Here is an 11,329-nt window from a genome sequence, read left to right as displayed (position 1 = left end):
CAGTCAGAAGTGTAGTTCGCAGACACGGCTATTGGGTAGGCTACTTTTTCAACAAATACTGTTGCCGCCTGCCAGATACTAGCGCATCAAGCTCCCCCTGAACATTATGAACAATCTTGAATCACATATGTACACTGCATGTTCAAAATATCAACCTGTCTTCATAGCAATGGGTAGGATTTGGAAAATGCATTTGTTTCTCTCCGTTTAGTATGATATATTACCCGACAATAGGTTACGTTATGGATGGAATAGCGGTCGTACAATATCATATAGGTCGTATAGTATCATACATGTTATCCGGTTGTACAACATCATAACCAACATATGTTTACTGTGAAAGGGATGAAAATATCCACAAATATAATTAATGAAACTATTCCCAGACAAAACAGGTAACATAGTTGGTGCCACTAGAGTAAAACACCTTGCATGTACATATTTTAGATATGAAGCTGTGAAAAAAAACGATTAAAATATACAAATGTTGTTTTATTAAAAGTTTTCTGAACTTTCATATTTTTCTAATATGCACTTTGCATAATTTTCAGGCAAGACACGACTGACTGCACAATGATGATGATGTATTTATAAAGATGATCCCAGGTAAATACAAATCTCAAGATAATAGAGTGTGGTCTTTTAACAATTGTGACTGTTGTCATGGCAGGTGGAGGTGTGACCAGCTTTGGACAGGTACAGTCTTCCATCAGGACACACACACACTTCATACAACTGCTCCCCAGGACTCCCTTTCTCTCCTTCTCCACTCAGAGGTAACCTGGGCAGCTGCACCCTCTCAGCATCCAGAATCAACTGCAGAAAGAGAGGAAAATAATATGATGCTATATTCATTATTTGTTTGAGCACATGAACCATAAGACATTCATTTAGTTTTTGCTAACAATAAGAAATATATTTGGAAACATGACAGTGTCCTTATTCCAATGCAATTGAATTCGTAAAAGGTGTATTAAGTATTGTAATCAGGACACTGAAGTAAAAAAGTGTTGCCATGTGTGCTATCCTAGATTTAGTGGTGCCTCTTCTTACCACTCCGTCCATAGAGAGTAGAGAGATGTCCATGCTGGACACGGCCTGGCCGCTGCCGGACACTGCTTTGATGTGGACTCCCTTTGGAGCATCCAGGTGGAGGGACCGGGTGGGGGCCTCTAGCCTGAACACACAGAAAGACAGAGTATACGGTAAAGAATATTAGATAATAAGAGAATGGACACAAATGGTGCATGCTTTACACTTAGAAGGCTGAATTGGACTTGAATTAAGCCTATAGGTGGCAGAAAATACACACATTACCAGTTTAGCACATTTATTCAGTCTACATTAAAATGTATTTAGTCATGTTATCAATTCGAATACAGAACATATTTGAATTTAATTTGTTGGAAATCGGCAGAGACTGAAAGAACTGTGGACAAATTCACTGGGGGTTTTCACCGAGCAATATGAGCCAATGACTATGAATATTTATGCACACCATCTCCAAGCTGTTGCTATGAGACCCCTTGATCCATCCAAATCAGAAATTAGCTTAATACCTCTTATCTTAATTAAACATGTAAATTGGATTTACATATTTCCACAAAAGCATCTCTTTACAGCGACAGTAAAGCCCCTAAATACATAAGTCCCAATTTATAGGTCTGCCCACTCATGTACACAAAAGAGGAGGTCTCTACTCCCACCCACTGGCAGTACATGGAGTGTGTGGCATTAGGATTACGATTCGTTAAGGTAGGACACTTTGTATGCTGAGGGAGAGAGAGTGAGCAGAGCGCTGTGCATTCTGGGGGCCACACACTGGGGAAACCAAGATGGAGGGAGAGATAACAACGGCACAGGAAACACACGCTGCTCCTAACCCCAGAGCAGGGGACTGTTGTGCCTGTTACGTCTGTGCTGCAGCCTGCACTCCACCACTGCGGACACTGCTGTTGATGGGACATTTATATTGAAGAGAGAAGATGTCTGGGAAATGTTGCCCTGCTGTGTGATACATATGGTGACTGTAAGACAACAAATTACGTTTAATCGTTATGTTGTTTACCCAAGGTGGGATTATTTCTGTCACAGGAAATGGAGACAAAATGATCAAAACTCTAATTTAACAATAGAAGAAAAGCAAAGGCTTCTCTCCCCTATGATCAGATAAAAACTGCCATTAGGTGTCAACATTTTAAAGTTACCTCAAGTCCATGGAATGCTCTGCCCTGACCAGGGATGTCTCTATGGAATGTTCACACTGAGCACCATCAGACCCTGTATAACACAAATGTAGGAGCACTGCCCAGTTTAGATTATATTCTTATAATAACATCATGTGAATCAGTATGCAGATATTGTATGTATTACCATATCCCTGACAGTTACAGTATATCAGACAAAACAACAAAGGATGTTTCATGATTAAACAAAGTTGGACTGTTTCTCTGAATAGTGTGAAATGCCCACATACCTGTAATGGTTAGCTTATCCGCTCCAACAACTACCTGTTCTGTACCAGCAGAAAATAACAATTTCCCAGTGCTTGTCATCACCTCAAAATGTTGTCCTACGCTTTCCATGGATTGTGGACCTAAATACAAATAATAAATTATATTACCAAAGTGATTAAAACACAGTAGGCATTTAATTAACACTTAAGTAAATGGATGCACACAGTGGGTTGAGTTCAAATGTTACAAACACATCTACCCACACAGCAATAACTGTGTGTGGAGAGTGTTTTGATTCAGCAGAACAGCTATTTGCTATCTCCACATACACATACAGTAGGTAGTGGGAGATGTGAGTTAACCCCAATATTTAAAAACGCTTAGATTCTGAGATGAAAGGTGCTTCATAAATGGGATCCATTGAGTTAATGAGGGTCATTACCAAAACACATTTATATTTTACTCAAGTTTACATACACTTAGGTTGGAGTCATTAAAACGTGTTTTTCAACCACTCCACAAATTACTTGTTTAACAAACTATAGTTTTGGCAAGTCGGTTAGGACATCTACTTTGTGCATGACACAAGTCATTTTTCCAACAATTGTTTACAGACAGATTATTTCACTGTATCACAATTCCAGTGGGTGAGAAGTTTACATACACTAAGTTGACTGTGCCTTTAAACAGCTTGGAACATTCCAGAAAATGATGTCATGGCTTTAGAAGTTTCTGATAGGCAAATTGACATCATTTGAGTCAATTGGAGGTGTACCTGTGGATGTATTGCAAGGCCTACCTTCAAACTCAGTGCCTCTTTGCTTGACATCATGGAAAAATCTAAAGAAATCAGCCAAGACCTCAGAAAAAAAATGGTAGACCGCAAGTCTGGTTCATCCTTGGGAGCAATTTCCAAACGCCTGAAGGTACCACGTTTATCTGTACAAACAATAGTACACAAGTATAAACACCATGGGACAATGCAGCCGTCATACCACTCAGGAAGGAGATCGTGTCACAATCGTCTTCAAGGAAATGACCGGACCAAGGTGCAGCGTTGTAAGCGTACATTCTTTTATTTTAAATGTCGCCAACAAAATCAACGTGGAGCTCTGTAACGCTATACATGCCACAAACAAAGACAACAACCCACAAATGAGAAAAGGAAAAAAGGCTGCCTAAGTATGATTCCCAATCAGGGACAACGATAGACAGCTGTCCCTGATTGAGAATCATACCCGGCCAAAAACAAAAAAACTGAAAGCATAGACTTTCCCACCAGAGTCACACCCTGACCAAACAAACATAGAGAATAGAAGGATCTCTACGGTCAGGGCGTGACAGAACGTATTTTGGTGCGAAAAGTGCAAATCAATCCCAGAACAACAGCAAAGGACCTTATGAAGATGCTGGAGGAAACAGGTACAAAAATATCTATATCCACAGTAAAACGAGTCCTATATCGACATAACCTGAAAGGAGGGGCTGGTGCACTTCACAAAATAGATGGCATTGTGAGGAAGGGAAATTATGTGGATATATTGAAGCATCATCTCAAGACATCAGTCAGGAAGTTAAAGATTGGTCGCAAATGCGTCTTCCAAATGGACAATGACCCTAAGCTTCCAAAGTTGTGGCAAAATGGCTTAAGGACAACAAAGTCAAGGTATTGGAGGCACCATCACAAAGCCCTGACCCCAATCCTATAGAAAATTTGTGGGCAGAACTGAAAAGGCGTGTGCGAGGAAGGAGGCCTACAAACCTGACTCCGTTACACCAGCTCTGTCAGGAGTAATGGGCCAAAATTCACCCAACTTATTGTGGGAAGCTTGTGGAAGGCTACCAGAAACATTTGACCCAAGTTAAACAACTTAAAGGCAATGCTCCCAAATACTGACTGAGTGTATGTTAACTTCTGACCCACTGGGAATGTGATGAAAGAAATAAAAGCTGAAATAAATCGTTCTCTCTACTATTTTTCTGACATTTCACATTCTTAAAATAAAGTGGTGATCCTAACTGACCTAAGAAAGGGAATTTTTACTACGATTAAATGTCAGGAATTGTGAAAAACTGAGTTTAAATGTATTTGGCTAAGGCGTATGTAAACCTGCGACTTCAACTGTAGTACATGGAGAGGACACAGACATTTTAAAGAGCATTGAGCATGAATACATTAAGTTGGGAGATAATTAATGTTGATATCCGCTCTCACCCTCATTATGTTATAACCTGTCACACCCTTATCTGTTTCACCTGTCTTTGTGATTGTCTCCACCCCCCTTCAGCTGTCACCCATTTTCCCCATTATCCCCTGTGTATTTATACCTGTGTTCTCTGTTGGTCTGTTGCCAGTTCGTCTTGTTTGTCAAATCGACTAAGATTTGTCTCAGCTCCTGCTTTTCGCAGTCTCCCTTTTTCTCGCTCTCTTGGTTTTGACCCTTTCCTGTCCTGACTCTGAGCCCGCCTGCCTGACCACTCTTCCTGAGCCTGCCTGCCATCCGGTACCGTTGCCCCACCTCTGGTTTATTGACACCTGCCTGCCTTGACCTGTCTTTTGCCTACCCCTGTTGGATTATTAAACCATTGTTAATTCGACATTGTCTGCATCTGGGTCTTACCTTCATAACTAATATAACCCAGAACAGTCTAAGCCGGGAGAGGGAGTTCTTCTAAACTCTATAGAATTGTTTTAAGGTGATACCAAGGATAATTAGCTATTTGATTTAGAATTCAGACCCCTTGAAGTTTCTCCAAAAATATCTAAATAAAACACTTTCATGAAAAATTGGCCTGAATGCTATTAGCCTAAAACATATTAAATACAATATTTTCCACACGGACCAACAGATTGTGCCACACCAACTCAAAGAACGAGACGGCCGAGTGCTGAAGCACATACAGTGAGGGAAAAAAGTATTTGATCCCCTGCTGATTTTGTACGTTTGCCCACTGACAAAGAAATGATCAGTCTATAATTTTAATGGTAGGTTTATTTGGCTGAATGGAAGCAAGTCCCCGCAGCAATGTTCCAACATCTAGTGGAAAGCCTTCCCAGAAGATTGGAGGCAGTTCTAGCAGCAAAGGGGGGACCAACTTCATATTAATGCCCATGATTTTGGAATGAGATATTTAACGAGCAGCTGTCCACATAGTTTTGGTCATGTAGTGTATAAGAAAGATCAGGAATCTTTATTTTTAGCACTAAACAGTCTCCATATATACTGTATTTCCATAAATGTTTTCAAATGGTTGACGGCGGACCATCAGACGAGTCTTGTGTTGCTCTAGGACTCCCACAGGCCCCACAACTTACATGTATGTGTTCGTGAGTGGCATTACCGTGTACCCCAAACTGTTTGAATGCTACAGACAGAAGTTGGCAGATCGGCTGTACCGACTTCAGACGAGTCCCAAGACGCTTGTGGGGGTCGTAGAGCATCTTTCCATAGAGGGGTCATAATAGTTTGTGGGCCAAACTGTTCGGACGCTACAGACTATTTTGTGAGAAGACCGATTTATGGGATGTCTCATGGTCTGACAAACACCGCTCTAGCTCTGTCACCTTTCACCGCAGGTGCAGAAGTGCGACATCGGTGAATGCGGTGGACTGAAATGCATCCAATGCAAAAAAACATATCTCTAGCTTAAACGGACAGATTTTTATTTTTTATTTTTTGGGGGGGGGTGTTTTTTTATTATGCTAATTAGATTTCAGCGGGGGCATGGACATCTACTTTGATAAATACTCACAGGCTATTTATATTAGCCATCAAATGTAGGGATCTAATCATATATATATATATATATATATATATATATATATATTTATATGAGCCCATAAACTGAGAATAATATATTTCAGGGCTCATGTGGAGGCATCCCATCTATGGCATTTTGATTTGAATACATTAAAGCCATCCTTTCTGATTATTCAGAGTTGCACCTAGCTTTTTTTGACATCTCCATTTCTCATAAATCTATTTAGTCCAGTAGGTCTGCATCTTATCAGTGCCACAGTGAAACTAATAGATACATCAGCATGAGTTCATTATACAGTCATCTATTAAACATCAAAAGTGTATTTAAAAAATACTAGTTTTGAATTTGATTCCTTAGAAGCATGTTTTGAGTCATAATAGCACTATATATCACATTCTTGTAGCTAGCAAAGATGGACTCTTACCCAGGTTAAGGCTACCTAACACACCTCCTTCCCCATTGCAGGCTTGGAGCGTGACATTCTGGGACTCAGAGTGGATAAGAAGGGAGGTGTCCTGTGAAGCAAGAGAACAGTGTTTGAGTGCAGTGCCACTCTGATCAGAGGGGTATACTACAATTAAAGCTAAATCTATTCAGGGTTTTCTAAAACTAGCCAGCTTCAGTTAGCTTCACATTCCAGCTCAGGCTTCATTCATTTACGGTGATACGGCCTGTTCTCTCTGCCGAAGGCAAGGCATTCATATGTGTTGCTCTTCGCGGAGCATCGCAGAACTGTTGTGAAGGATGTCGTCAAGAATGTGAGTTTGTATTTATACAGGACCTTCAGCCCCACCTACCGTCAACCAATCATGTCAATGCGTGGCCATACAGAGTCTCCCGCATTGTTACAAAATGTGTGCGCCGCATGCCAATGCAGTATGGAGCTCAATTTGGCCTCTGCATACCTCTGAAGGCTCCGCAATTGCGCCTCCGACCACCTTTTCGGATCAAGCATGAATTGGCTTTAACTAGCTAGTCAAACACCAAACTCTTCCTTGAGACAATGCTGAAACGTCAATCCATGGGCGAGTCAGTTCCACATTTTAATTTGTGGCAAAATCAAAATTATAAAAGTTATCTTGCCAATCAAGCAGGCTACGGTGTGAAATAGGCTTGTTGAACTGCCGTCTTTATTGTAGAACGTATTGTTAATGCTGGCTTTGGTGTGCTTATCAATGCACAACCACCTCCCACCTCTCCTATCAATAAAATAATTTAACAAAAAGTCATACAAAACTTTTACTGTGGATGAAGTTTGAAATGCATCCTGTCATTACTAAATGTGAATGAAATACCTATGTTACTATCTTTTTACACAAAAACATTTGATGAATAAAATATTTAATTCATGGTGAAAGGGATGATGATGCAATCTTTGCAAGGGAATATGATTTCATTGGTCCTCAACTCATGGCTCAGACACTTCATTCAGTATAAGTGGAGTTAGCACTGAGTTAGCCAGAACATTGAGGGAAACAGGAAGATATGTAAATGTTCAATGTAAAGAACTTGAATTAGTTGACCTGTTTGGAGTGTATCTCTTGGGCGTAGAGAGAGAAGAGGAACTCGGACACTCCATCAAGCCTCACCCGATCTGATGTTATTCTCAGCTGCCCCATTCCTTCCTGAAACAGTCAGGAGGAAATCAACTTTTAATACAAACTCTGTTTTGCCATTCTTGCTCTTGTAATATGCTGATATTCTCCTCCAGAAGAGTTAAAGTTATCTTATCGTACATCTGAAGTGTTTTGTGAGACTGCCGACATGCCTCGATGGTCTTTAACTAGACAAAGGTGTATAAATGACTTCCCTGTTTTATTATAGATAAAACCCATTTCAAGATAGGCTATCTCATCCAGGATGTCTAGTAATAAGCAACTGTCACTGATAAATACTGAACTGAGCAAACTAGACTGAGCATGTACTCCTTGTGAGTCTCAAAAGTATTTAATTTGATTTCATGCATCCTTCTCCTGGCCACCTACTCAAAATTGTCAGAGGGAACCTCATAGCAGGTGAGAAGAGAAATACTGTTGAAATGCACTCACTGTGTTGAGACAGGTGACCCCGAGGATCCAGATTGTCAGGGCAATGTTGACCAGCAGGGTGGAGAGCAGGAGAAGCACCAGCAGATAGAGGCAGCGCTTCCTCCAGCCATAGACCCCTAGCCTGTGATCATCATTCTGCTCCTCTGTGTCCGGGCCTTCAGCACCCTCTGCTGGTGGGGGGTATTGCTGCAAAACCATCAGCTGAGAAGGACAGTTATAGCACTGTTGCAGAATAGGCTACCTACAACCTTGGGGAACATAGCATAAACATGGAGCATCACAATGAAAAATGTTCATACAACATGTTATGTGTACAAGTCATACAAGTTTGAAGTAAAGATGCAATAATGTGCTGTTATATGTGTGACCACATTGCATTGAAGTCATGTAATCTGCTGTTGCATTACTTTATTTAGATAAACAATTATTATACAGTACCTTGTTTAGAAACTAATCAGAAAACCAAATGCTTCAACGTGGTGAGAGTGAAATTATCCTTTAGAGCAGAAGTCCAGTCAATTTGAATCTTGGATGTTTAGACGTTTTTAATTTCTGGCATCTCTTCAGTATGATGAAATTATTTTTAGAGTGGATATGAGACCCCAAATCCTAAATGTATTTGTGAACTGTACATTTCTCAATCTATACATTGCATGCTTTAAATAACTGATGGGAACAAGATGAGATGGAAATGATAACTTTGCCTCCAAAAGGATGAACAGCACTGAACACTAATGAGATCTTGTTGTGAAGAACCCCTTAAGAAAAACAGGAACAACTCTGCTAAATCTCCCCAGTAATTACATGTCAGTTCAGTTCCTGTTCAAAGCATCCTAATGAGCTGTTCAGTATTCCCACACTGAAACAGGGGAACAATCTATGGGAATAAGTGGTGTGATGGTCAAAAATGAATCTTCCGTAACATAACTTTAAGCGATTGCTGGTTTTTACATCATCCGACTCATGTTCAGGGGATGTATTACACATTTTTATACCATAGCGACAAAAATAGTTCTGATCTTGAAATAACATATGCTACTTAAAAATAACTTTAATTCATATGACATGCAAGATGCAACATGATAAACAATAGGGCAGAATCTTCAGACTACTAGCTTGTTCCTTAACCAATGACAGACAAATCAATGACAATAAGCATCTCTTACCAAAGTCTCAGAGAGAAAGTTTCCCTCCTTTGCAGAGGCAATGGGACTTTTGTATGTAGCTCAGACCCATGGACCTGGCATTTACCAGCAAGATGCCATGAATCACGCCCCGAATCGGCACTGACTGAGTGATGCTTAGCATCCCTCCGCATGAGGACTTTGGCTTGCTCTCCTGCATTATATCGTCTACATTAGGTACCCACATTTCGCTGCCTGCCTCACTTCTCCATTCTCTTTGTTCAGCCTAAGTTATGGGCTACCTATGGGTATCCATTGGAGGTGAAAAACCATGTCATTATTCTCTGTCCAAAACTTTTTTGCAGAATAGCAGAAAAAAAACCCAGTCAGGTATATGAGATAAAAGAGACATAAAATATACAGTAGTTCAAGTGATTCTCAGTCTCATTAGAAAATGAAGATGTTTTCAGTACAGCATTCTGCTGAAGGGCTGCTGATATTATTTCAGAATTACCTATAGATTTTTGTAATAATATTAATAATTATTGCATATGATTCATTATGCATGTTGATATTGTTAATTAAAACGTGCTGTTGACAAACAATCAGCACCAAGGACAGGTTTTATAATATCATCATTTTTTATAATTCACTCATTCAGAATTTCACACTAGAGAAGGATTGTACCTAAATGTTCGCTCAAAGTGGAGATGCTGTGAACGAACATATCCTAAACTGTACGAATGAACACGAGTCATCACGTTTCATTTTCCGCATGCGATTCTGTCTGTCGGTCAGTGCATGCTCTATTCAAATCCTCCTCATTGTAAACAAAAATACCTCAATGTCTTACCGTCTTGACAGACTGCACGACTAGAAAACTCGTCTCTGGCATGTTGGTGTTGGATTTACAGGCGTAAAACCAAATATTCATGGCAAAGAAAGTCGTTTAAAATGAGTGATTGTCTGATACCTACACCAATATTACCTTGTTGCGATAGCGCCAATCCTGAAACTCAGATTGTCGCAAATTCTTAAAGGTGTGACGGTGCCACAGCTTTGGATATTTGGATATAAAGAAGACCCCCGACCCTGTCAACTCAACATCTCTGGACTGGAACTCCACTCCAGAATGAGTGATATGATGCCTTTATGCAATGTTGTGTTAATAATGGGCTGCTTATTCTAAATCCCTGTGGGGGCGTTATCACTACAAACATGCCACTCCAGTGCGCCTGGGTGCCATCACGCAAGGACAGGTTTGTTGATTTGGAGTTTACACATCCCAGTGCGCACACATAATTAATTCGGAACTTTAAATCACATTTTGGAAAGTAATTTGCACAGCTGTTTGTTAAGTATACACACATTTTAATGAGCCACTTGAAGACCAATACATGCATTACCAATGTTTTGATTTAGTCCTAAGCCTACAACAACGAATCTCCCTACAGGTGAAGTTACAATGTTTAACCATTAAAATCACCATGGTACCATGGTAAGGGTTGTTGGTACAAGAATCATATCTGCATCATATCATTCTATATCTTGAAAACTTGATTGCTGACGTGCAAAACATTTTGGGACTATCAACAGTGGACTAATGAAACAAATACCCCAAAATGTCTATACTTTTACAATAAGTAATGTGAAGGGAGGAATTTCATTGCTATGTGGCCTAAACACTAATGGCATATTGTATATACAGTGGGGTGCAAAATTATTGACACCCTTGATAAAGATTTTGATTAACAATATGCAGTACCAGTCAAATGTTTGGACACACAATCTAATTTATTTTTACTATTTTCTACATTCTTGAATATTAGTGAAGACATCAATACTATGAAATAAGACACATGGAATCCTGTAGTAACCAAAATAGTGTTAAACAAATCCAAATATATTTTATATTTAAGTAGCCACTCTTTGCCTTGAT

The 11,329-nt window shown here is 39.8% G+C and overlaps 1 protein-coding gene across 1 annotated transcript; it reads right to left on the bottom strand.

The window, feature by feature from the left end:
• Positions 1 to 574: 574 nt before the first annotated feature.
• Positions 575 to 9,699, bottom strand: LOC109891799 (gamma-sarcoglycan-like). Its single transcript, XM_031826607.1, has 7 exons — positions 8,267 to 9,699; positions 7,742 to 7,843; positions 6,643 to 6,733; positions 2,477 to 2,596; positions 2,208 to 2,280; positions 1,054 to 1,177; positions 575 to 816 (listed from the first exon to the last, which is right to left on the bottom strand). Exons 1-7 carry the CDS (start codon positions 8,462 to 8,464, stop codon positions 643 to 645), a joined length of 882 nt encoding a protein of 293 aa, XP_031682467.1. The 5' UTR covers positions 8,465 to 9,699; the 3' UTR covers positions 575 to 642.
• Between the last annotated feature and the right edge of the window lie 1,630 nt (positions 9,700 to 11,329).

Source organism: Oncorhynchus kisutch, linkage group LG6, assembly GCF_002021735.2.
Source record: "Oncorhynchus kisutch isolate 150728-3 linkage group LG6, Okis_V2, whole genome shotgun sequence".
NCBI lineage: Eukaryota > Metazoa > Chordata > Actinopteri > Salmoniformes > Salmonidae > Oncorhynchus > Oncorhynchus kisutch.
Note: the sequence above shows the minus strand (reverse complement) of the source record. Positions and strands in the feature narration are given on the sequence as shown.

Excerpts from the sequence above, each read along its gene's own strand:
- LOC109891799 (XM_031826607.1), bottom strand. The coding sequence starts at position 8,464 with ATGGTTTTGCAGCAATACCCCCCACCAGCAGAGGGTGCTGAAGGCCCG. Across the intron at positions 7,844-8,266 it reads GGGTCACCTGTCTCAACACA|GAAGGAATGGGGCAGCTGAG; the intron begins GTGAGTGCATTT and ends TGACTGTTTCAG. Across the intron at positions 6,734-7,741 it reads AAGAGATACACTCCAAACAG|GACACCTCCCTTCTTATCCA; the intron begins GTCAACTAATTC and ends CTTGCTTCACAG.